The following is a 27,398-nucleotide window of genomic DNA, read 5'->3' as shown; positions in this document are numbered from 1 at the left end:
AATATTTCCTATATGAAGTTTATCTGCATAGTTTGTTTTTAAAGCATTTTGAGAATATAACTATTGTACTGTTTTGCAGATGTCCTGATCTCTAGTAACCTCTAGTCAAGTACTTACACTATCCTGTGTTTGACTTTATTGTAAAGATTCAGAAGATTTTAGTGCGTCAGACCTAGTGAGTCTGCTTATCAGCACATGCTGATTCAAAAAAATCTGGCCTCAAATCCATATTTGCAGATAACAAACTTTTACCATTTTCATGATCAGTTGTGATGGTGGAAGAAATTCGGGGTTGTCATGTACTGTACTGATGTTCTCCGCTTCATTCCAGGGGCAGAGAGGAGGAAACTGGGGGTACTGATGGCATCGCATCTGTGCACAGAGTGTTATCAATATATCCTGGTTCCAGATACTTAGGCGTTTATGTTTTTCTATTTTTTCATCATTCTTTTTCACTCCGGTGTCTGAAAAAATGATGAAGTAAGCCTGATAGATTGGCAAGCTTTAAAACCCTTGGTCACTGCAAGGAGAAGATGCTCACTGCATCTGCATTGATGCCAAGCAGGGAGGCAAGGGCTGATTACTATCTTAGAAAATGTGGTCAGAATTCCAAAAGGTGATGACAGATTCCTACAGTGCTTAACACCAAGCTGGCTAATATTCAAAGAATGATACAAGAAAGGGCAACCCATAAAGCAAACAGTTGTTTATTGGCAATTGTAATTGCCAAAATGATTGGGGCTCACAATGGATCTTGAAGTTAAAGTTTAACTGTTAAAGAACTTGGTTAGCAAAAGTGTAACTCCCCTTTAAAAAATTTTAATGATTTCTAAGGGTTATTTTCCATTTACAGTTATTACAAAATATTGGCTATGTTCCCCGTGTTATACAATACATCCTTGTAGCCTATCTTACACCCAGTAGTTTGTACCTTCCACTCCCCTACCCCTATGTTGCCCCACCACCACCGCTGGTAACCACTAGTTTATTCTCTGTATCTGTGAGTCTGCTACTTTTTTATTATTCTCTACAGTGTCCGTCAGATTAAAAACAAAACAAAACCAGACACTTAGCTACTTACAAGACATTATAAAATACTGAGCAATGTGCATGACGATATCCTTTCCTAAATAAAACAACTTTTTTAGGCCTGCTCATGCCATTAAAATCAGTCCAACCAAGGAATAAAACAATATGGTCCAGGTAGCCAGTTCCTGACGCCTGGCTTAACTGAGAGATAGCTTTTATCCAGCACAGGGGTCACACACCCAAATGCCTTCAGGGTCCTGGCACCTGAGTAAGTATATGCATGGGGCTGGGGTGGAGGTCCGGATGATCCAGGGAGGGCACAATGCACCTGAAAGGCATTTACATTTCATAACAAAAGTCCTTGTACTGGCTTAGTAAGATTTACACAGGCCAGACCACCCCACTGGAACTAGAGGAGTGTGTGGCCATTATCTGTGATATCTTTCTTAAAAATTGTTTCTCTTAGTTGAGCTTTTGGAAGATATTAAACAGCAGTGAGTTCTGGATTGTATTCTCTGACAGGTGCCTGGTCTGCAGATGACCCTTGTTGCCAGTCATGCACTATGTTTTACCTGTTGGACAGACTAGAGGGCAGATGAAGCCATTTTTCTTTCAGCTGAGACCATTGGAAATCCAGAGGCAAAGGGAGGGGCCAGCTCCACTACGGCCTTTGCTCTCCAGGCACCATTCTGGGTGCACCAGTAGAGAAGTAGGCTGACATTTTGGGGATACCGTGCTTATAACTTAGGTGGTAAATGGGAATTACATATAAAAACATGATTTAGGAGTTTTGATTATGGCCATATTTTGTATATTTGTGCAAGCAAAGGGGAGGACATTGACAAGCATAATCAAAGTCAAGTTCTCTTGTGTCTCACAGAAGGAGGGAAAATGCTTTAAAATTGAATTACAGTACTGGAGGATGAAGTCTTTTCTGGAGTCTTTAAAAATGGGCTAGTTTAACACTGGGCAGTTTCTCTGCAGTTATATATATATGCACACATATGGGCACATTGCACACACTGGTGCACGTACGCATGTACTTAGTCTGCAGTTCTGTTCCCATCCTGTGGTATTGTGGTTTGGTTCAGACAGCTCCTGGACCTACCGTTCCTTCACGATGAGTATGTGAAATGCTGGGGTGCCGTGTAGTTCTCCATGATCCAACACCCTCAAGATCTAAATCTCTTAGCTGGAGAAAAGACAACCTGCTAATTTATTTCCTAGTACAGTGTGATCCCATTATATGCAAATTGAATTATGCAAATTTCAAGTAATGACACATAAATAATAATAAAAGCGTCATGTTATGTGCAGAATTTCAACAGACACATTCCCCCAAATTATGCATCAAGCCATCTCATATTTTCAAAGCCAGCAGGTCAACTGAATTATAAAAATGCTTTGTTACCCAATGTCATTACCTTTTCTTATAAAGAGATACACATACTAACCCTTGGCAATATTATGTGAACTCTTGTTTATAGAATATCTTCATGGATTTTGGTGACATTTGTGTTATTATTTTTAAATTAACTTATAATTTAAGTCTTTATTATAGCTTTCAAAATATCCAAATGTGCTAATACTGGTGCTGAAAAACATCCTGAAAATCTATAAATTTGGAACCGAAATGTGATAAAACACTATGATATGCCATACTGTCAATTTATGAGGTACAACTGAGAGATATTAGAGATAATGCTGATATTAAAAAGCACCAGTAAAGCAAAAATACAACCCTGTGACTACAGATTTATGTGTTCTGAGGATGCATTCCCCATACTCTACCCCCAGACTGTGGGATAATCAGTCTTGAATTATGTAGGTCTTTCAGAAACACATCCCATGAATCAAATGCAGCCATGCTTTATGAATCCGTTACCTAGGCTTAGAAGAGATCGTGTAGGTTGAAAAATACATACAGAAAGGTACTTATTTGTCTGACACCAAGTAGAACAGCTTTAGGGGTTAGAAGGACTGAATTTTCCTTCTGCTTCTTTAAAACTTGTCAGTAAATATTTAGTGAATTATTTTGGGCATGCACCCTGCTTGGTTTGCTGTGGGCAGGCAGTACATTTCTTGCACTTATTTCTGTGTAGAGGAAGGAGGGTGGTCACTTCTGGTTGTAGCTTTGCTCTAAACACATTCAAAGTCCTTTGGCTTTTACATCAAACAGTATGAAGTGCTAAGGCTTCTAATGATAATTGCTTATATTTATGGTGCTCATTATGTGCTAGGCCCTGTTCAAACTGCCTTAGTAACTCCTTTAATTCTCACGGCAGCCCTTTGAGGTAGGTACTCTTATCTATGCCGTTTTGCAGGTGAAAAATACAGAAGTACAGGGAGGTTAAGTGACAAGTCAAAGGTGTTAAAACTAACAAGTTTTAGACTGAGAGTCAAATCTGGGCTGGCTGGCTCGCTCCAGAGTCCATGTCCTCAATCACCATTCTCTGTGGCCTCTCAGGAAGCTGGGGATGAGGATCCTCTGGTCAGAAGCATCATCCCTGGAGGGGAGCCTGCTCTGCAAACAGGGGATGTGTTCCTGGGTAAGAGGAACTGCTGTGTGGAACAGACGCGTTAAAAAAAAAAAAAAGTTGTTCAGAAACCCTAAATTTTGCATTTGATACCAGGGTACTGAAGGAGGGTAGAATAGATTATGGTAAGTTTGAGGAAGTGAGGGGGAGGGCCAGGCTCTGCCCCGAGAGAGAAGTCCTGGGCTGAATCTAGAAGACCTGTTCAGGACTTAGCAGAGCTGAGCAGTGGGCTGTGCTCCCCAGGGACCACCTTCCTGCCTTCCCGCCTTCCCCTCCTCCATCACTCTGTCACTGTAGGGTCCTAAATCCCGTTGGGCTGTCCTTGCCTTCAACAAGACATTTATTAGACACTTGGTATGATTTTCACAGTAGTGGGTTTTGAGGATGCATATGACCAAGTTCCTACCTTAGATTTTGCCTTGAAAGCCTCGTATGACTTCAGAAGACCCTTCTCACCGCTCTACCCCGCCGAGCTCCCCATCTGCTTATGATGCTTGAAACTGTCTTAAGAGTAGTGAAAACATTAAATTTCACAGTTGTGAAGCTGAAAATAGCAGTTTCTGGTTTGGGAGGTTCCTATTAGTGTGAATGAGTTTGTCAAGAGCTTTGGGTTTGTTGGGCAGCCAGTATAAATGGCAATGGTCAGATCCTTCCTTTTTCCCAGATGAGGGAGCATGGAGGTCTGAGATGGGAAGAGGGATACAGATGAGAAGGTAGGGGAGGGTGACAGATTTAGCCAAAGTGACGCCAGCCTTGTTATCTTACTGTCCAGACTTGAAACTCCTTGAGATTTTTGCTCAAAGTGAGGTGAGCCCTGATTATTTTCACTTGGGCAGGGAGAAACAGAAGCCGAGTACTGAATGTTTGATGATGAAGCTGTAGAAACAGGTACTGGAGTGTTCATATACAATATTAAATACCACGCTGACTTCGTATAAAGGAATCTTTTCTCGTTTTGTTTGTTAGTCGTGCTATCACAGCTTAGACCAATGTCCCAAGAGAGGTGTGCCACACAGGCCTTCCCTGAATATGGGATTCCCTTCTCCCCACCTCCCCTTAAAGGTTTAATTGAATCAGATCGGTCTGTATTCCATTTGTACCTTTGTGGGACTGCTATTCTTAAGAGCAATTTTTGTAAATGTAGAGACAGCTTTCAAGAAATAATCAAATGTTTCCATAATACAGCTAATTTGTTATAGATGTGATTTATTGAATGCCACCAGTGCTGTTTCTTAGAGTTAAAAAACCATTTCCTATATGTTTTAGTTAATTGTAAGACTTTAGAAACTGAAAAAGAGGTATGGACGTTATTAATTTCTTTACTTTCTAAACACCTACTGGGTGTCAAAAACATTAGATAGGAAAAGTAGGAAAAACAGAAATAAAGTTATGGTGGAGGCAGCATAGAAGAGTTTTTATGGAACTTTACAAAGTGTTTCCACATGTATTTGAGGTTAGTAAATGCAAGCATTTTTATCCTCACTTACGGATGAGGAAACTACTCCACGTCGAACAACTAGTCAGTAGCGGAACCGGCACCCAGACTCCTCACGTCATTCCCAGCTGCCTTTCCAACCAAGCCTTGAAGGAAGTCATGTCCTTGAGTAGAGAGGGAAGCCCCCCCAGGCTTCGTCAGAAGCCTGTGTTGATATAAAAGCCTTGTTGGAAGCCCTCGCACTGGTCCCAAGGCTCGCTTGTTACTCGCCCTGTTCCTCAGAGCCCCGCTCTCAGGCTGGAGTCTGTAGCAGGGTGAGGTGTCTGTTGAACACAATGTTTGGTGTTAAATAGCCCTGGGCTTTGTCTTTGTTTTTGAGAACTAGCGACAAGGCCACATCAAAGTGGCTGACATGTAAGCTAGCAGAGCTGGCAAGTTGGAGTAAGTCTCTTCATTGCAGAGTCCTGGAGGGTAGAAAGCAGGTGAGAACGGCTTTGATGATGACAGACTTGGAGGGGCAGGGACGCGGAGCTGTGCTGCCTCTGTGATCTGGGCATGTACTTTGTTAGGGCTCTTGGCATGGCATGATTTGCCAGTTTTTCTAGCTCCAAAGACCTGGTCCATAGACGTGCTCAGGACTGGTTAAATGATGCATTTGCAGCTTTTTTGAAAAAATTTAAGTAGAATTTTTCCCTTCTTAGTCTACTTTTCTTTAATGTGAAAATACTCTTAAAAGAAAAATCAGGTCAATCTCAACATTTAAAATTTCAAAGTTTGGATATTGTGAATGCAAAGGTATTATTAGGTCATTCTTTAAATTTGATTTCCTTAGTCCTGGGTTAATATAACCTTGGTTATTGTCATTACATTTCAGAGACACTCCCTTTAAGGCTGCTCTCTGAAGGATTGAAGATAAAAGCAACTGAACTTCATTTAATTGACCAGTTAACATTTTAAGACACTGAAGGTCTCACAGTCCAGGTGACTGTAGTCAATGTACTCAGTGTACACACTACCCTTCTACTTCTCTTCAGTGTGCTTCCCTACGTTTAGGTCTTTCTGCCTAAGATTACAGATTCCTTCTGCTCTCCTTGCCATGTGTGGGTTTCATGCACCCAGTGTCTTTTTTAATGCAACTTTATTCAGCACTGGATGTATGCAAGGCCTGAGCACAGTGGTACAAGGGACACAGAGATGAGTAATAGGCGTCCTCTGCTGAGTCATCACCCACTAGGGATCACAGTGGGGACTCAAGTAAGGTTCAGACCCAGAACTTTGCTAGGGGTGGGGAGGTCAGGATGCAGGAGAAGAGGGGAGTCCTGGTGAAACTGGCATCTAGAGGTGGGCTTTGAGGAATGGGAGGAAGGCGAGGAGGTTTGCTCTGAGCCAGGCCCTGCTCTCAGCCCCGCCCCTGGATCAGTATGTTTCATCCTTGTAAGAACCATACATTCTGTTGTTACCTGCATTTTACGTAGGGGAAGCTGACACAGAGAAGTGAAGTAACTTGTCCAAGAGTGCACAGCTCTTCAGTGATACTGCTGGAATTCCAACCGGGGCAGTCTGGTTACAGAGTCCATGCCGTGAATTGCTACACTAGGCGGCTGGGGTTTGAACAAGTGAAGATTAAGTGTTGTGGGCTCCCAAAAGTTAGAAGGGGAAGCTACGGGTGTAGACAGGTTGGGCAGGGCCATTTTGCTGAGGCCCTGGAACCCCACATTGAAGGGAAACTGTAACATGCAGAGTTACAGGCTCTGTGGGTCCCATCAGCCATGCCGCTTCATTTGGTGGCATGTGTTTGTCATCAGTGGCCAGTGGGGAGGCTGTGAGGGCTTGGGGGACTTACATAGCTTGTTCCCTCTCCTGCATCTTCAGGCTGTCCTGACTTTTTGGCACTCAGTCCCCCAGTTGATGAACATGCTTGTAGGTCTTAGCCTTTGCTGTCCTCTGCCCACTCTTTCCTTCCTTCTACAGTTATTCCTCTGGAAAGAGTTTTCTAGAAGGTCACCAGTACTGCTTCTGCTTTGTTTACTTCACCATCCGCTCCTTACCATCCTCCTCTGACCTGTCCCCCGTCACCCCCCTGGGACTGTCCTTACTGAATGTCAGTGATCGGCTCACTGCTCATGCTGGTGAGGACTTTTCAGTCTTTATCTTACCCAGTAGTTCTCAGTGAGGGGCCATTTTGACCCCAGGGGTGACTGGCAATGCCTGGAGACATTTAGAGTGTCACAGTCAAGGAGGGTGATGTCACTGGCATCTAGCAGAGATGTTCTAAACCTCTTACAGTGCACAGGACAACTCCCACGGCCAAGAATATCCAGCCTCAAATATCAGCAGTGCAGAGGTTGAGAAGCACCTATCTTCCTGTCACTCTGGGGCATTTCACAGTCCTTTATTCTTACAGCTTTACCAGTGGCCTTATAATTTTCTCCTGACTTGTCTTCCAGTGAATTCTCAGTTCCTCTTTTGCCAGTCTCTGTGGAGGACTCTTCTCCAGCCTTTCAGTCTTGCTTCCCAGGATTCTTTTCCACTCTTCACACTCCTCTTGGGCAGGCCCCTCTGTCCAGGGATTTGCTCTCTTCTCCAAATCTTGAGCTGCAGTTGTGTCTTTCTCTACCTCCGTGGTGCACAGACACAGTGAGTTCAGCAGGTCCAAAACAGGGTGGCCCACGCTGCCCTCCCATGTTCGCTGCCCGCCAGCACCTGCCCACCAACTCTGCGCTCATCTAGGCTCATCTGTCCCCTGGATCACTGCATCCTCCCCTTTGCACCCCTACCCTGGCCTAGTCTTCCTGCCTGTAGCCTCGCCTGCCACACTGCCACTAGGGGGAGCTTGTAAACAGAACTCCACTCAAGGTCCTCATCTAGCTTCTCAGCTAGGACAGTTAAAGTCTAACATGAGCTTGGCACGTGGAACCTTTGTGATCAAGCTCAGCAGCTCCCACTCGGCGTAGTGCTGCCCTCCAGAGAGGCCTTCTGAAGATGTTATGGATGTTGAAGTAACAGGAATCCAGTGGAATTCCAAATCTTAATAAATACTATCCACTTCTCAAGAAATGGGTTCTACTCTGTGTTACCAGGTTTTACCTCCTTTCTGGGAACCTGCTTAGCCTTCTGGGTGCCCTGTGGGGCATGTGGTTAACTAGGGTAGAGATATCTTGGTATTCCTGCTTTCTGTCCTGATAGATTAAGGATTGTTTTTTCCCTTCATGACCTGGCAGTGGAATTCTGTGTGCACCTGTTCTTTTTTTTCTTTTCTTTTTTTTGTGAGAGCCCTTTGGGAGCTATCACCTTGGTTAAGTAGCTCCATCATATTTCCTAGTTCACTGGAGTGATTCATTTTTAAAGAACCCTGAAACTGCCGGTCATCACATCCACGTCTCAGGAAGACCTCCTATTACACTGTTGCAAGTACTGATGTACAGCTAATTGTCCCGTGAAAGATTTGGACTTTTTGAAGCTTATTGGTATGTTTTTCAGCAGATAACAAATATCAGAAAATGAATTCCCTTGGCACAACATCACACCAGAAGAAAACAGTGTTTTCTAATCCTGCCTGGTGTTCTTCCAGTAGTGGAAATCTTGACCCCAGGAAAATCATGCCTTTGGCGTGAATGGGCCCAGGCGGGATGGTAGCTTTGATCTGTGAGTCGGTGTCGGCTGGAATCCCTCCTCCTGCGCGCTGATTCTCTCTCTCTGTGCTTCTCCCCAGAAGCGCCTTGTGCGACGCCCCTGATCTGCAGCTTCGGGAGGCCAGTGGACCTGGAGAAGGACGACTACCAGAAGGTGGTGTGCAACAACGAGCACTGCCCCTACAGCACCTGGATGCACCTGCAGTGCTTCTACGAGTGGGAGAGCAGCATCCTGGTCCAGTTCAACTGCATCGGCCGGGCCCGCAGCTGGAACGAGAAGCAGTGCCGCCAGAACATGTGGACCAAGAAGGGCTACGACCTGGCCTTCCGCTTCTGCTCCTGCCGCTGCGGCCAGGGCCACCTGAAGAAGGACACAGACTGGTACCAGGTGAAGCGGATGCAGGATGAGAAGAAGAAGAAGTCGGGATCGGAGAAGAACACGGGGAGGCCCCCCGGCGAGGCGGTAGAGGAGGCAAAAAAGTGCCGGCCGCCCACCAAGCCTCAGAAAGGCCTGGCCCACGACCTCCCCCGCCGGCATTCCATGGACCGGCAGAACTCCCAGGAGAAAGCCGTGGGGGCTGCTGCATACGGCGCCCGGTCCCCCTGCGGCTCCCCGGGCCAGTCCCCGCCCACTGGCTACTCCATCCTCTCCCCTGCCCACTTCAGCGGCCCCCGCTCCTCCAGGTACCTCGGGGAGTTCTTAAAGAACGCCATCCACCTGGAGCCTCACAAAAAGGCCCTGGCGGGGGGCCATGTGTTCCGAAACGCCCACTTTGACTACAGCCCGGCGGGGTTGTCGGTTCACAGGGGGGGCCACTTCGACACGCCCGTGCAGTTCCTGCGGCGCCTCGACCTCTCAGAGCTGCTCGCTCACATCCCCCGGCATAAGCTGAACACTTTCCACGTGCGGATGGAGGACGATGCCCAGATGGGCCAGGGCGAGGATCTGCGGAAGTTCATCCTCGCGGCCCTCAGCGCCAGCCACAGAAACGTGGTGAACTGCGCCCTGTGCCACCGGGCGCTGCCGGTGTTCGAGCAGTTCCCACTGGTGGACGGGACTCTGTTCTTAAGCCCTTCGAGACACGATGAGATCGAGTACGATGTTCCCTGTCACCTTCAAGGTACAGGTGTTCATTCACCTTGCCTGTTTTCTGTTTGTGAGGAGTGGAAAGCGAACAAGAAGGGATTGCTCTGTTTTGGCTTAATTTGAACCGACGGTGTTTTTTGTCCTAGTCAGGAGCTAGCTAACATTTGAATGTTTCAGCTCTGCCGGTTGAGGTGGTGGAGGTGGTGTCCTTTACTCTGATGTCCCTGTACCAAGTGCAATTGTCCCGGTGGGTAATCTGATGTTTTTGTTTTGCTGTAATTTCGAGAGAGGATTCCTGGTGTATAGTTTTTCATAATTGGAGGGAAATTTAGAGAAGGAACTGCATAAATGTTTTACTTGCTGTCAAATAGTTGCCTTTGAAACCTGTGTTAACGTGCCCAGCAAGGTGTGTATTCTCTTTGATCCTTGTGAACACAATGCAGTGAGGGAAAGGCGGGGTCAGAGAGGGCCAACGTGTTTTTAGATTAGTTGAATTACTCTTGAAAGTTATGAAAGATGAGACTTACCTGATAGCAGCAGAAGGAAAATGGAGGGTCATTGAAAGCTCAGATATTACCTTGGTGGTGAGGGGTAGGGAGATGATTGGTGCTGTGGATGACACACAAAGACCGGGACATTTCAGCCATAAATTGAATGACAGGGGGTTGGTCAGTTGACAGAGGACTCTGTCAATTCATATAAAACTATTGAATTTAAACAAAGATGGGATGCATGACATATAACCTGTTTCTGACTTTGAAAGTGTGCTAAAAAGCCCATAGTAAAAATGATACATCTTCCCCCCAACCCCTGCTGTCTCACTTCCCAGAGACACTTTCAGATCTTAACTGGTTCTTCGGGTTTTTACCATCATATTTTTAAAATTATCTTTATTCTTCAATTTTAGATATTACCTGTTGATTTACTTTTAAGGTGGTTGACTATGCTTTCTTGCATCTTACCCTTTCTCTCAGGATAATACATCACAATTCTTAGTTAAGTCCTTAATACTTTTGCTACTATGAGTATGTAAATATTTAGTGCTGAGCCAAGAACTGTAGATATATTTTGTATATAGAATACCGTATGTTCTAGGACACCTTTTGTTTTTATCAAAGTTAATAATTGCTTCATGTTTTCATTTGCTTAGCCTTTTTTGGAGCTTTGGCTGGTGTTCTAACTCTTCAGTAGCTTTTCACATCACCTTTCAAAAACATTTCCACATACCTATCAGACATTTTATGATTTTTTTCCTAGAAATTTCCCTTATGGAACCTTTCATTTTCCTGCACCTGTCCATCCTGGTGCACTTAATACCTGCTGTACATAGCTGTCCTTCCAGGATTCCTTCATCTTTTTCCTATTTTTTTTTTTTATCTTTGTTTCCTAGATCTTTCTTTTTTCTCAGTTAATTTCCTCAGTTTGTTAAGAAGTATCCCCTAGGAGCTTTCTGAGAGAGAGAGAGCATGGAAATAGATGTTTTGAGATTTTGAAAGGCTGATAATATCTTGATTCCATTTTCACACTTGATTGCTAGTTGACTGGGTATAGTCTTCCAAGTTATAAATATTTTCCCCTTGGAATTTTGAAGGCGTTTCTTCCCTGTCTCCTGTCTTCCAATGTTGCAATTGAGAAATCTAATATTATTGTTATTCCTGTTCTTTATTCCCCTTTCTTATCCTCCAGAGGTTTTTAGATTTTCTGTATCTAGTATTCTGAAGTTTCACCATGATGTCTCTCTCTCACTCTCTCTCTCTCTCTTTTTTTTTTCCCATTCATTGTGCAGGATGCTTTCTTGGCTTTTTGATTTTGTAAACTTGTAGTCTTCAGATTGGGGAAATTTTCTTTTGATTTATTTCTTTGATGACTTCTTCCCTTTTTTTTTTTAATTCTGTAGAACAATTAATCAGATGTTGGATCTCTTAGACTGCTTCCCCCCACCCCCCCTGCTTTTTTAGAGGTGGGGGAAATCCTTTATTACATATGTTTTTGGCCCTGTTGTTCATATTTTTATTCTTAATTCTGTTTTCTGGAAGATTTCCTTGACTTTATAGTCCAGTATTTTTACTGAGTTTAAGATTTTCTGTTCTCATATTTGTCATTTCCAGAAGTTCTTTTTAATAGCATCCTGTCCTTGTTTCATGGATACTATTTTCTGTTTTATCTTTCTCAGCAGGGAAAGGGAGATGAATTTGTGGGAAGTGGTCTCATTCATTCATTTGCTAGAGTTTCATCTACTCTCCTATGTCTTTTAGCCTTTTTTATAGGGCAAACCACTCTGAAACTTAGTGGTTTAAAACTGTGATGATTTTTAACTTCTCACAGTTCTGTGGGCTGGTTGGTTGGGATGGCCTCTCACACGCGTCTAGCAGCTGGCCGACTTCGGCTAGAATGGCTTATCCCCGCTTGTATATTCTTTCACCTCCCACTAGACTAGTCTGGGCATTCTCAGGGTAGCGTTAAAGACCGTGAGGATGGGAGCTGCGTGGCCCCTCTCTCTCTCGGCTTGAGACAGGCCCAAGAACTCTGTGCGTGTGTGTGTGTGTGTGTGTGTACACACCTAAGTACATACACATCCACAAATAGATAGTGGATACACTAGGCACGCACTACAAAGATCTTGTGAAGTTTAACTGTCGATGATACAATATGAAGATCTGGGTGTTTTATCTGCTCCAGACAAGCCAGTGCCACAGGTGGGGCCTTGACCTGTGTCAGTATTTTTGTTGCCTCATCTTGGAGAAGTCTGTGCAGTCTTTCTTACAGCAAGCCAGCATCAGTCATTTCTTCTGTCAGAGTTTCAACCATGCATTTCTTAAAGCACTTTCAACTCCAGTAGAAAGGCCGCGTTCCAGGCCACAGGATTCCAGGCTGCAGCTGATTATAGGCTGCTGAAATAATGTGTTATTCCCAGTGGTGGACCGTGTGGATTGTCACTCCCTTCCCCCGCCCTTGCCCCCTCACTGCCCTCCCCAGCCTCCAGCGCCAGCCTCAGTTCCCTGACTTTTCCAGAAGATGTTTTTGTTTGGTATTAATACTGTATTAAGATTTATCTAGTTTGAAATTTCTTTTGGTGCTTCTTTACCGCTTGGAACCACAGGTGACTGTTCTCTCAGGAATCTACTTTTTGTTTGAACTCACAACACTAGAATTTAGAAATTTTAAATTCTCCTTATTTAGGACAACGTATAATAGTAACTGAAACAAATCTAGAGACTCATTTCAGGCCGGGAATTCCCATGAGGCAGCCTGGAGGTTAGGAGTAAGATATAAATTCAAGTCTGGACTTTGCTACTTACTATCTTCATGAACTTGGGCCAGCTCCTCCAGCTCTCTGAGCTTCAGTTCCTCCTCTCTGACATGGGGATAAGAATAATGCCTACCTTATAGGATTGTTGTGAGGGTTAAATGAACTAATTTGTGCAGCCTCCTAGCACAGTGCCAGGCCCTTGGTGAGCACTCAGTACAGGTTCTCTGTCAACTCCGTCATCACAGTCATTGCTACCAATATGTGACTTCTCTGTCCCTGCCCTCACCCTTCCTAGTAGCCACCTGGGTGTCCTTGAGTGTTTGAGAATTGCAGTGAGTAAGTCTAGGAGGGAAACTGGAATGAAGCGTTTTCCATTGGCTCCTAGGTACTGAACTGACAGCCTGAAATGCCTGAGGTGCCTCTGAGTGGTCATGGCATGTGAGACCCTTTTACTTTCACTGCCCTGCAGCACAGATGGGCAGTATTGCAAGAAGTTCTTGTGACCCGTCCCACTTTTGGCATAGAGGCCCCAAGGTTTTAATGTCTTTGGCTGTTAACATTATCCTATTCATTCACACAACATACAATTATGGAGTGCTTTCCACATTCCAGATATTGTGCTAGACGCTGAGCTTTCAAGGATGAGTAGACATAGTTCTTGCCCTCAAGGAGGGAGAGAGAGTCTTGTAAGCAAATGAAATGCAAGGTTTCCTTTAAGTACCATTTAGACCTTTCCAATGGATAAGGAGCAGGCTGGTCCTTAACCACTGAAAAGATGAAGAGCATGGTCTGGGTGATGGAGTGAGCAGTGCTTTCTGAATAAGAATCATTTAAGAGGATGTGCTCTCCTGATGGTAGTTTTTAGCACAGAGGAGCCCCGGTCCCCACACAGAGAGCAGCACCATTGCTGTCATGTACAGCCCAGGCAGGTTCTGGGCATTCCAGCTCTTTCCTAATTTGACCCTGAACCCTTCAACATGAACTGGGGTGACATCTTTTCTTTACAAGCGTTAGATATTGATAAATAATGGAGGAATAGGCTTGTGACTTTCAGGATCCCAGTAAACAATAAGACATTGAACTCCTTTGGGGAAAAAAACACAAGATATAATTCTGGTTCCTAAATTGGATGTGGTGATGACTGAGCAATTTTGGAGACAAGAGCAGTTAACATAGTAATTTTGGCTGTGGTATAATTCTGGGCTACCAAACCCAAGACAGACTTTGGACTTTTTTATGGTGGGGCTTGTTAATGGACAAGAGCTCATGAGTACAGACCAGCATTGCTGGTTCAGCCTCTGTATGTCCCACTAGACCTCTGAGGAGAAAGTCCTGTGTGATCATAGGCCGGTTTTGAGCACGTGTGGCTTGGTTATTTGAGTTTGGATGTCTGCATTGTAAACCTGCCAGCACTTTTCTGAAAAGTGAATTGAAGCAAGTATTTCATGAGATTGAACTTAAAGCCCGTGTCCCATTGACAATAGTAATCCATTATTATTCTAAAAGGGCAATTTAGGGATATATGATAAATGTCATCTATTTTGCTTTTTATATTTATTCAAATGATAAAGTGTTCACTTATAACTGATAGAGGAGCCATTTTTTAAATCCCCTCTGGAGACAAAAGGTGATTTCTTTGACAGCCACTCTCAGCATCGTGTCTTCTGTGCACAGGGAGGCTCATGCACCTGTACGCGGTGTGCGTGGACTGCCTGGAAGGGGTTCACAAGATCATCTGCATCAAGTGTAAGTCGCGGTGGGACGGCAGCTGGCACCAGCTGGGCACCATGTACACCTATGACATCCTGGCCGCCTCTCCGTGCTGTCAGGTTGGTATGGACCCTACAGAGTGAGCAGTGGGTGATATCAGGGTTCTCTCCCCAAGCAAATGCAGAGAAGCTAGAGGCAGCACTGCAGGCACACTGGAGGAGGTGTGAGGGCTTGGAGAGCATGCTCAGCAGTGAGCAGTCGGGAAACTCCCCAGAGTGCCCAGTGATGGCGGATTTCCTAGAGCTTGGTGCAGCTGTCATTGAAATACTATGCAGTCACTAAAAGGAGTATTATAGAATAATGTGTAATTATGTGGGAAATATTTTCATTATTTTAAGTCAAAAAGGCAGGTTTTAAATGGCATAATAGTATGCTTCCCATTTGTAAAAAGTGAACTTGAAAAGGAATCTGCTAACCTGTTACCAGAGTTTGTCTCTGGATGGTGGACTGAGTTGAGTTGTTCCTTTAGTTTTCTTTTTGCTTACTTATATTTTTTTAATGTTTTGTATGATTAACGTATAATAAATTTCTAGTGAGAAGAAGTTGTTATTTAAAAGGAGAGAAGAAAGTTTCACTTTCTTTAATAGATAGAACTTTCTTTTGGTTTCGTTCTGTGGGACAGTGCAATTACTCAGAAACTGCCTGCCTTGTAAGGTGTTTGAGGTTAACGGGAAGGATTTGTAATCCATAAAACTCTGCTAAGGAGAGGCATTTGCTGATGCTGAGAGCATCCAGAATTTAGCTGTCATGAGGAAAAGAGAGAGGTGTTAACAGGTGAAAACTCAAGTCCATAGAAACACAGGAGACAGAATCCTTGGAAGTATCTTGGTTTACTTCTAAGTGCTTGAGACAAGAAAACACTTGTTATGTAATTCCTCAATATTCATAGGTAGGAGAGATATTTTTCTTCCTTCTTCAGTGGCTAAGCCTTTAATATAAATACCTGTTAAACACTTAATTAGTTTATTACATAGTTTTATATCTTTAGCATTATGGTTTGATTTTTGTAGAGAAATTCTGACTATTAGCAGTTTATTCAGAAGAGAAGCTGTGTTGGTTGAAGTAAAAGGTCGGCCGAGTCGGTATTTCAGCTATGCTGTGTCTGCGCTAGTGACCTGAGATGAGAAATATGGTCACGGGAGACCTAAATGGCCATTCATAGCCTGTCGTTTGATTTCAGATAGGATTGATACCTTTTACTCCATTCTAATACATGGACCACATTTCCATTTTGAAACTTAGCCTTGGAAATGAGGTATTGTCTTTTAGTTATTCACTGTAGCATTTTATAATGCCCACTGTGCCTTGATGCCAGCTCTTGAGAGAAACAGAAAGAAGGGGCTTCTCTCTCCCACACACACCGGGGAGGGTTATCTTTTAAAGAAATAAGGAAGTGAAAGAATGTTTGGGCCTCATAGAACATTAGCTCGAGAAAGGCCTGGGGGTGGAGGAAGATGTCTATCCCCGTCCTCTTAGTATCCGCATATGGTGGAGGCCTGAGCAGTAGAGTGTTTTAGCCGGGTCTGCCCGCATGTGTCACAGCCGTGGCTACAGCCTGGTAGCTCCCAGCCCTGTGCTCTTCCTGCTCCACCCCTAGAAGGCAGTGGGGTTGTTTCCTCGTCTTCAGAGGGAAAAGCAGAAGATCAGACTGCCACACCCGGCCTGTGCTGCTGACTGTGTATTTCTTTTAAGCCCAGACGTTTCTTTTCTGGCCCTCTTACTGAAATGAAAAACATATTTGATTACTTTTGGCTTTAAAAAAAAATCAGCTCTATTTATTGAAAATGTACAAGTGTTAGATGCTACCAAAAGCATCAAGGAATGTCTTCCAATAAGACTTTGAGCCGAACATACGCAAGAATTAGTAATTAGGAAGGAATAACAGGTTAAAGAGAGAGGTTTGCTTAGAATCTCACTTTTAATATTCTTTAGAGAAATTAGTCAGTTAAAAGGGTGTTTCTCTCAGTTTATAGAAGGGTGGTCCATGTGGCAGCTCAGAGGGCCGGCTCTGGGGTGAGCGCCTGTGGTTCAGACCCAGCCCTTCTGCCTCCTAACCCTAACTGCGTGGTCTTGCACACATTGCTTTATCACCATGTGCCTTAGTTTCATCATCTGAAATTCATGTACTACTCCCTATCTTGCAGGAGGGTTTTGAGGGCAAAGCGAGATTATATTTTTCTGTTACCTTTTTAGAAAGAATGTAAATGAGAGTCTGTTGTATTTGTAATTTCTGGTTATTTGCTGAATTCCTTAGACCTGTTGCTGAAAGCCTCTGGTCTTGCGCTGTCAGAGGGAGGCCCAGGCATGAGTGAAGATCCAGTTGCTCGTGGGTTCCAGAAGCCTCAGGATGAACAGAGCCCTTCTTCCTGGATGGTTAATTTTACTAGAGTGTTTTAGGGAATTTTTATTTTTACCTCAAAGAAAACAGAAATGTAGTAAGGAGTAGAGTAAAAAATATATATGAATTTTAAAAATAAACTCAAAAAAATCTTCAGAGAAATTTCATGCAGGTCTGGATGAGAGAAGTTGGCGTCAGCCACTTCATAAAATCCAGGGGGAAGGGATTTCCGATTGTTAGGGGAACGTTAGTTGAGGCAGTACCAGTTGAGAATTTCCTTCCCACCAGCAGGTGTGGCTACAGGCGGCGCTGCACGTCGGGAGGGAGACGCACAGTCACTAACCTTTCAGACCAATGGTGAACATTTGAGTGTGTGCCTTATGCTTATCTGATGCTCTGCGCACCCTGTTTTGGGTAATAAAAGGGATGCTTCGCTAGACTCTTGATTGGTTTCCCAGGTCGGGCAGTCTCGCATTTTGGCTGGGATGACCTTGGCGGTGCCGAGGGACAGGGGGTGTTGTGACTCACGGCGTCTTGTGTTCCCCCAGGCCCGCCTGAACTGTAAGCACTGCGGGAAGCCCGTGATCGACGTGCGGATCGGCATGCAGTACTTCTCCGAGTACAGCAACGTCCAGCAGTGCCCACACTGTGGCAACCTGGACTACCATTTCGTGAAGCCATTTTCCTCCTTCAAGGTTCTCGAAGCGTATTGATGAAAGCTTTGCTTTAGTCTAGCTATTTTATTGATATTGTTACTTTATTACATATCTTTTCTAGGGAAGCAGACTGCGACATTAATTTCTTTTCTAATTCAGAGGAGAGTTCCTTTGTGTATGTGTGCCACTGAAAGGGCGCTGCCCCTGCCCTCTCTTGACTCCTGAGTGTTGGTCTGTGGTTGTGACCAGAGCCCACCTGGGGCCTCCTGTGAGTCTGGGGGAGTGGTTCGCTATCACTAAGAGTCTCTCATGCAGCTTTTAAGGTGGTGGGGAGGATGGGGTGAATTTAGGAAAGGGATTATGTGGTGGGAAACTAAGGGCATGGTAGGTGCTGGGAAGAAACTCTTACTAAAACGTTAACTGTCTGCAGACCCGCTTTTAGATCTTCACTGGGCCTTGGGAAGAACACAAGACAAGTGAATGTAAGTCTGTGCCTGGAGAGCTGGTGGTGGGTTAGTCCACCTTGGTGCAGTGCTCTGCAGCGCACCTGACCTGCAGGTGACCCTCACTGACAGATTATTTGAAAGTGGACGTGAGCCCTGACCCTATCCCTGTTGCAATTTAGCAGCCAGTTTTCATACTGAAAATAATATCCAAATTATAAGACATATGCAAACTGTTGGTGTTGCACCGATTTTTAAGGTAAGCTGATCTGTAACAAAGAGAATATGCCAAATGTATTTGGAAATGATGCACACCGACTCAAGAGGGCAAAAAGGCAGAACCCTGTTATTTGAATTGTGTCTCTGAAGTTGGTCAAACTCTTAAGGAGAATCCGTGAGTAATGTGATTTGGGCAGTACTGATTTATGTAGGTCGTGCACTGTCCAAGTGCCATTTGATGTCAGATCCTTCTCACAGGATAAATCTCACAGCCGCAGACCCTAACTGCTAAGTTTCAGAACCAGTCCTTGCTCTACTTATCTTCCCCCCAGATTGCTGTGGCTGCATTTTACCCATTTAATGCTGAGTTTCCAAAATCAAAGATTTGACCCTAAGAAGGAAAGGAGAAACATATCTGTGGGGCTATGAGAAAAAAAAAATGTTAATATTTCTTTTTAAAGTGTGTTTCATTTTGGAAAGTCACTGATTGTAATGCATAACAATATGTTTGAAAGTAGATTTTTCAAAGATCTTCATGACACCTTTCCTTTGGTGAAAAAGATGATAATTTATAGAATATGATTAGTCAGAGTATTGAGCTTACCAAAATACAGCCTTCTGTTCACTAGAGTGTGATAATTTAAATAACTGGCACCCCATACCTTTACAGAACTGGAACTGGAATATGATTTCTCAAAAATGAATTTGATAATTTCAAGTAAAATACGCATATATGCTAAAAGAATGCTGAGAATACGATCCTTCTATGGGTGGCTAAATTTGGGGTTATGTGAACATTTTCTAATACTTACTTCGTTTATACCATTTTTTCCTCAGAGAAACAGTTGTTTTTCCTCTTAGAAGTGCTTGGGCATTATGGCAAGTGAGTTTCAGTTCTGCTGCCTGAAATATTCGATGTTTTGTTTGGAAGAACACAGCATTAAAGAACCCATAGATTGACTAATATTCTTCATCTTTCAGTTTGGATGATTGTAATTCAGCTGATTGTGTCTAGTTTGATGTTTGAGGATCTGAAAAATATTTCACAGTAGGGGGAAATACTCAATGTCTGAAAGAAGCAGAAAATTGTTATTGGTCTGACAGCGTTTGATGCAATGAAGAGGTCTGTAAGACATAGCCCTTGCAAATCTGTCTTCAATACACAAAACTGTGACTGAATTAGCTGTTTCCCTGTTGATTCTTTCATGTACCCAGGTATAAAAATTGGTGAGTTTCTCTTGTCTTCAGAGTGCCATTGGATTTTATTTCTGAATTTAAAATGAATAGTAAAATATTTGTAATGCTGTTCTTTAACCCACCTAAATCTTTGAAGAGAAACCTGCTTATATTGTTGTTCTGAAGCTTAAAGTTTACATCTAGATCACACTCAGTAAGCTCCTCAGCCTAAACCTGCCACACGTGTAGTGTCTGATGCATTCAGTATTTTGTCCTTACATTGTTTTCTACTGTCTGAAAAATAAGTCTGATGAACTTTCACTGTAATTGAGTAAAATTTGTTTTTGGCCTTTATTTTGATGATTAAGTTAGGATTCTAGGATGCTGAAGTTACATAAAAGGAGAGGCATAGATATTATTTTTGAGAATGTCTTTTGCCTTTGAAGCATTGCATTCTTGTCTAAATTTGCAAAAGTTTAGCTGATTTTGTATGTAATTGAGTATGCAACCATGTGAAGAATAAATCTTATTTTGGAAATCTGCTGACCTTAATATTTTTCTCTACACTTTCTCCAAATACTTTGCTCTGAATACCTTGATGGGAATTGGAATATATCAAAAAAGATGATTATTTTTGTTGTGGCTTGGATATTAAAGGGTATTAGTTACCCAAGAGATACATTTTCTGTTTTTCTGACAGTGTTCAGTGACATGAACCCACTCATAAGTGACTAATAAGTGATTTTTACCTACTTTTTTTATTTAGTGTTTATTTTGAAGAGTTATATTACCCTGAACAAATGAAATTACCTGCTTTAGTTTTAGTGGGAAGACTCATTCTGATCATCTCATCCTTTGCTCTTCAGGCCATCTCAGTCCTTCACTCTCCTCTGGCTGCCTCTGCAGCAGTTGATAAACGGGGATGACAGCTTAAAAGATAGACGGCTGTGAAGTTGGGGAGTGGGGTGAATTAACCCATTGCAATAAGAAAGAACATTCCCCAAACAGTCTTTAATTTCCAATTTTGTAGAAGAAGCTCGCTCATTTTTGGAGTAAAAAGTATTTTCATATCTGTTTAGGGGGGAATTAACTCATCAGGAAAGAATATTGTTAGGTGTTTAAATCCTAAAACTAACAGATATACTGACACGTAACTTATTAGATCACCCAGACAAACTTGGTGAAATCTTTTGTTTTGTCTTGTAAGACCCCTGCTTACCACGCCGCCTCTTCTCCTGTCCCCAGATCAGTTTGCTTTTCTCTTAACTCCAGTTTGCTTTTCTTTTTAGTCTCATGGTAGCAGCTTTTGGGTAATTTTAGTTGGAGGTTGGAGAGGAGGTAAGGAGAAAGTGCTCTTGTTCAGTGTTTTGGTTCCTATAAAAAGGGTGCTGCCTGACCCAGTTCATCTCTATGTCCTGTTGACTTTGTTATCATTCCAGGTAATTGGAAGAAAATATAATAGATGCGCATCATTAACACCAGCTCAAAAATATATTCTTGTCAGTAAAGATTTCTTGTCAAGATGTCTTGGATTGCACTTTTGTTACGGGAAGACAGTGTAAATAGTTAAAGAATGTTGATAAAACTGAAACATTTGGCTATGGAATTGTGTGGTGTTAGAAGGTTTCTGTTTGTGAACTGTATGTATTAAAAAATAAAATTTCAGAAACTAACATTGTATTCTCTTTTTAGTGTGTCACTATTTTTTGTTGGGATTCTGGGTTTTTGAGTTTGGGATTGTTTGATCAGAAAAGATAGTAGAGAAGACTTTCTGAAGGTTTGATCACTATTCAGATAGCCATTTCAAAGTCACTACTGCATCTAATAAACTTTTTATGCTGTTTGAAAATGGTATGTCACATGTAAATTCCTTTTGCAACAAAATAAACATTCTCTGTAACAAATTTGGTCCCATATGGATAATCCACAATTACTGTTCTGGTTACAGGGAACTCTATTGAATAGGTAGATAGTCCTGTTCTTCAATTTTTGTTGTTGTTGGTCTGTAGCAATTTTCATAATGAAAAGCCTGGATTTCATGCTTCTTTATTATAAGAAAATGAGAACTGAGTTGTACTTAAACTTTTTGCTGACTTGATGCACTGTGATCAACTAAAGCTTAGCTTTCAAATCTCCTTGTCCCGTTCATTTCAGATATTATTCTCAGCCAATGGATTGAAATCCACAAAATTGTCAGAACACAAAATAAGATGTGGGAATGTGGCTTGAGGAAAGAGTCTCCAGTTGACTCAAAGCCTGTCTAATGACTTATTTACTACAGACATCTGAGGCATAAATTTTATTTAAAAGCCTTAAGGACTTGGGAAATTATGATTTCTACTAGTGATTTTATGTCAACAAAACTCCTTTGCAATTGTAAGGAAAATACAGTTCTTACTACAATAGAAAGAAAAAACCCCAAAGTTAAACAGTTATTAAGAATTAAGTTTAATGAAAGAAAAATCTTATTTGCTCTTAGTGGTTTCAGTTTCTTTAAATCTTGCTTATGTTTTGACTTAAGCCACAGTTAGACTGCTAATTATTATATAGGCTGTTTCTCTAGTAAAGAGTTAAATTTTGGAAGAAAAAAAGCTTTTCTTGAGCTTTTTGCTCTTTTCACGTTCTTTCGGCTCTCTACACCTGGGGTAAACCTTATCTAATGAATGAGAAATATCTTTGAAGACAGTAAAGTGTTGTACAGATGTACTAGAAGTAATGTGTTAAAAAATTTTTTTTCTTCTAATGGCAAACTTTAGCACTGTGATAATTACCTTATATAAGCCTGATTTGGTATTGCTAATCCTCAGGGACAGCAAAAATAAAAATAAACAAAGCACTTTGTCTTCTAGAGTTCAGTAAAAACACTGATTATTACATTTGTCAGTGTCCAAATGGAACTGTCACCATATCACCATTTACTGGTGATGGACACCATGCCAGTGGTTCTAATACGCTTGTTTGAAAATTTAGATTAGACTTTAAAATCAAGTTTGGAGCTCTCTAATTACCTAAAGTTAATTACCTAAGTGCCTAAAGTAGAAAACTTATAGCCATTAACAGTCACAGAATTTAGAGATAGATCAGAATTTAGTGCAAGGACTGTGTATTCTGTTGTATTCACATAGTATATATAGATATATATATTTAAATTTAAGTATAGTTGATTTACAACATTCTATTAGTTTCAGGTGTACCACATAATGATTCTATATTTTTATAGTTTATAATCCATTTAAAATTATTGTAAAAGATTGGCTATATTCCCTGTGCTGTACAATATATCCTTATAGTTTATTTATTTTATGCATAGTAATTTGTATCTCTTAATCCCATAGCCCCCTCTGACCCCTCTCCCCTCCCCTCTCCTCATTGGCAACCACTAGTTTGTTCTCTGTTTTGTTATATTTGTTATATTCATCCCTTGTTTAAACCCCATTTTAGAGATAAACTGAGGCCCAGAGAACTTAAACTTGAGATAAGTTCTCATAGATAACAGCTAACTGGGAATTAAGTCTGGATTCCCTCTCCTAGTCCTCAAAATGGCATCAGTTGAGAGAGAACTTGGGGTTTGTTTGACAAGGGGAAGTCATTCTGAGAGGCCTTGCTGAAACCCCTGCATAAGGGCAACAGGCAAATTTGAAAGCACCCTCTATTTTTAGAAAGAGGAAAGCAAATGGGAACACTTACAACTTATACAAGGGAGAAATAATATTTGAAATCAGTAATAGTGTATTTTACCTCATTTTTGGTGCATTCATTTGTTGACATCTGTTCCCTTTTGTTAAGATCAATCATTGCTTGAGAAGAACTGTGTCAGAGTGTAAGGTGGCATTTTTACAGTTTACACTAAGAATCCATCATTTCATTGACTTTGGGATCTTGGAGATGATCCAGACATGTCAGGCTGTCGAATTTGATAGCTTTGGTCTGTCCAGTTGGGGCAGTTTTCCTCTCTGACTAACTTTTCAAACAGTTGCACTTGGTCTGTTTCATTTTCAGTTCTTCACTATTTTGCCTGATACTCTGGTATGTCAGACTTTTCTGAGTTGCTAAACCTGATGACTGTTTATTTGTACTCCACACAACCATAGGGGGAAAAGTGCTGGTTGCATATTTGAGAGAATTAAAAATTTTCATGGTGAAGAGGTTATCTCCTGAGCTAATGATTAGTGATATTCCTAGTTATTGCAAAACTGTGGGTTGGCAATCAGCGCGTTACACTTTCTTGCTATTTCCATCACATTAACAGATCACATATTTTTTTGAAGCCCTGATGACACAGCAAGTGGCTGATGAGGAAAGGAAGCCAGGTGAAGCCCCGAGGCTAGGGTTTGTCTGAAGCTCCAGGACCCAGTGGCTCTAAGAAGAGAGTGGTTTGGGCCGAGAGAGAGATGGTGGCAGTCCGGGGGATCTTGTGAATATTTCAAAAAGTTTAATGGAGATCATAACGTTGCCTACCACAAGACTGCACAGGATATCTGAAAGGTCAGTTTATTTTTGGACGAGTTATAACAACCTTGGTTGTCTCAAGCTGCTCAGAAACACTGGCAGTAGCATATGCCTTTGATGAATAATATATGAGAACATAAATGAATTAACACCTCATAAATGCTGTTTATTTTACAGACGCAACCTTTCAAAACAAGATAGATCGTACTAGATGAGGGGTGGTCTTTGGTCATGGAAGAGTTCGGAAGATGTCAATTTTTTAGTGTCTGCTTTTCCTAATCCTTTTCCTTTTACCTGTTGTGATGTGATATGTTGACCTTTGCTTGCTTTTTTTCGTACCTGCCCATCTCTTTTTCTTCCCTTGTCCTTTCTCTTGCCTTTCCTGGTGCATCAACAGGAAAGCCTACTGGCAAACCTAGAAACGAGTTGGTCAGTAAATCAAGAAAGTTAAAAAAAAAAAATTCCTGCAGTTGGCACAAAGACAAGTTGATCAATGGAAAGACAGAGTCCAGAAGGAAACCATACTTAACATATATAGACAACTAATTCTTGACAAAAGTGTCGAAAGAGCTCAGTGAAGAGAGGATAATGTAACAAATGGAGCTGGGGTATTTGATATCCATATGCAAAAACCAAACAACCAATCAAACCTGAATCCATACTCATACCTTATTTAAAAGGTTAATTCAAAGTGGAATGTAGATCTAAATGTAAAATCTAACAATGGATAATTGGATTTTATTAAAATTAAGAACTTCTCAAAAGACATTGTTAAGAAAATAAAAAGACAAGCCACAGACTGGAAGACAAGGACTTGTATCCGGAAAATAATGAAGAAGTCCTAACAGATAGTAATAAGATCACTTTAAAAAGTGCAAAATATTTGAACAGACACTTTATCAAAAAGAAAAAAGTAACAAACACATGATAAGATATGCAATGTCATTAGTCATTAGGGAAATGCAAGTTAAAACCATAATGAAATGCCACTACATACCCATTGGAATGACTGAAGAAAAAAAAAAGAATGTCAGTTGCTGGCAAAGATGTGAAGTAAGAAACATATGCTGCTGATGGAAAAAAGTTTGGCAGTTTCTTAAAAAGTTAAACATACACTTTATTCTGTGTCCCAGCCACTCCACTTCTGTGTGTTGACTCGAGAAAAGAAAGCCCTTCACCCAAAGACGTGTTACGGGGGGTTATAGCAGTTTTACTTGTAATAGCCCCAAAGAGAAACAACACAAACGCCCATTAACAGGAGAATGGATGAACAAAATGTAGAATACTTCTCAGCAATAAAAAGTGACAAACTATTGATACATGCAACCCGGATGAGTCTCTAATCAACACTGAAGAGAAAGAGGCCAGAGGTAAGGAAAAGTACACACTGTATGATCCCATTTATGTGAAACTTCAGAAAACGCAAATGAACCTATATTGACAGAACAGTGTTTGCCTGGGGATGGGCAGAGGAATATTACTGTAGGGGAGACAAAACTGATTACAAAGGGGCCTGAGGAAACTTTTGGGGTGACAGATGTGTCCATAATCTTTATTATGAAGATGGTTTCATATATATGTCAAAACTTACATTATAAATATGTGTAGTTTATTATGTTAATTATACCTCCCTCCATAAAGCAGTGAATTCCCTGCTCATGACTTACATACCATAAACATTTTAATTAAATTTAAATCAGGAATATAGTCATTGGACAGATTGGGTTGTTTGTCTTAATGTGTGATTCCTGCAGTTGTAGGACCATGCTGACTTTCTTGCAAAACCTCCTTTTGTGATGCATTCTGTAAGGAAACTTCCCATTTGGTTCTCTTCAGAAAGAAATGAGAACTTAGACATACGAGAAACAATATAATTATACCAACTCTCTAGACTTTTGGGATTTCTGTCCCCTCATCTTTTACTGTATTATCGCCTGTGTTTAACTTAATATTTTTGTGTGTATATGATTGTCCTATCATTCCAAAATATCCTGCCGAGTTAGCAAAATATTTTCCTTATATAATTATATGTCTTTGATTTGTGTACTATTTTTGTCAAACTACGTTATTGCAGTGACAAGTATAACTGCCATAAACCAGTTTGGGAACGAACACGACTAGCTTTTGGTAAGGACATAGCTTTACTGGGGGAAACCGTATGCAGACCCTGACTAATAGAAGCTACCAGCCACTGGCATCCATCGACCTGAGGTCATTCATCACAGTGCAGTTTTACAAAATGAACTGGAGTCAGTGCAGTTGCTGGACTGGCTAAAGAAACATCAGTCGAGGGAGATTCTACTGCTCAAGCTCTCTGATGCCAGCTTTCCTCAGCTGTAATACTATGTCTCTGCCTTGAGGTAGGGGCATTACAAAGTGCTTAGTGCGATAAAGTACTTTAGCATTACCCTGGCATGTAGTAAGTGCTAAAAATGTGCCTCATTACGATCATGTGTGTGATTTCCGAGAGCATTGTCATCATATTCGGGCAGGAAGGGCCTTAGAGATTGACTCCACTCAACTATTTTACAGTGAGGAAAGTGGCTCCACACACACATCAGCAAGTGGGGCTGAAGGCTGTGCGTCTCCCTGACGAGCTGGCAATGCTACGGCCGCTTCCCAGGAGGCTTCTTCCACAGGGGCTCCTGACAAGCTGGAGAGTCTCTCATACTAGGGGAGGAACTGCAGACCGTATGTCAGTCTCATAAAGGAGCTGCTTCGGAGGGCAGCCGTACTTTGTCAGAGGCCGACCATCTTCAATAGCTGTGAACATCTTTAAAAGACATTTGCTGAATTCTGCTTCTGAAGTGTTGGTGTTCCTCCACACAGTGGAAATCGGGGTGTAGGAAGCGAGGTAAAACCAGGCCTCAGGCAATGAGGTAAGAAGGGCTGAGAAGGTTGTTGGACTAGTAACGAGATGAAATCTGATTTGGTGAGGTGGGTTAGAAATTTTGTGAAATCCAAAATATTGGATTTTTCCCAGTTAGGTTTAGCTTTAAACTGAGACGTATGCTCAGAAACTTGCTTCTTCTTAGGCTGGAAAGTGATCCATTTCTTCCCCTTCCTGGTGAAAACAAACAGTGGCTCAACAGTTGTGTTACAGCGGCTGTGTTTTTCATCTGAAGGATGCCCATGGAGGCGGGATCCACACGCCTGACCTCGTGCAGTGAAGGCCACTTGCAAATGATAACACGTGGACTGTGATGGAAACAGATCACAGTCACTCTGTGCTGGCCAGGTCCATGCGCTTCCATGTGGGTGTTTTCTTTTACTGGTCTGATCCAGCTTGAGGGATCAAGGTTGTCAGATGCACCTGCTGACCTGCCGCAAGGTCGTTAACTCCTCCCAGGCATCTGCACTCGCTCAGCCACCCAGGG

General features: G+C 42.1%; 1 protein-coding gene across 4 annotated transcripts in view; it reads left to right on the top strand.

The window, feature by feature from the left end:
- Positions 1-21,245, top strand: part of HECA (hdc homolog, cell cycle regulator) — a 38,239-nt gene extending 16,994 nt beyond the window's left edge. For 2 of the 4 annotated variants that reach the window (XM_031455884.2, XM_064486654.1), the window contains exons 2-4: positions 8,714-9,754; positions 14,645-14,799; positions 17,627-21,245. In XM_031455884.2, the coding sequence (XP_031311744.2) occupies positions 8,714-9,754; positions 14,645-14,799; positions 17,627-17,791 (1,361 nt within the window). In that variant the 3' untranslated portion in view covers positions 17,792-21,245. Of the gene's footprint in view, positions 1-8,713; positions 9,755-14,644; positions 14,800-16,994; positions 17,114-17,626 lie in introns of all 4 variants that reach the window. The other 2 variants (XR_010381230.1, XM_064486655.1) reach the window with 2 other exon arrangements.
- Positions 21,246-27,398: the final 6,153 nt, after the last annotated feature.

This window comes from Camelus dromedarius, chromosome 6 (genome assembly GCF_036321535.1).
Source record: "Camelus dromedarius isolate mCamDro1 chromosome 6, mCamDro1.pat, whole genome shotgun sequence".
Classification (NCBI taxonomy): domain Eukaryota; kingdom Metazoa; phylum Chordata; class Mammalia; order Artiodactyla; family Camelidae; genus Camelus; species Camelus dromedarius.
The sequence above is the reverse complement of the archived record's forward strand: the minus strand, read 5'-3'. Positions and strand labels throughout refer to the sequence as shown.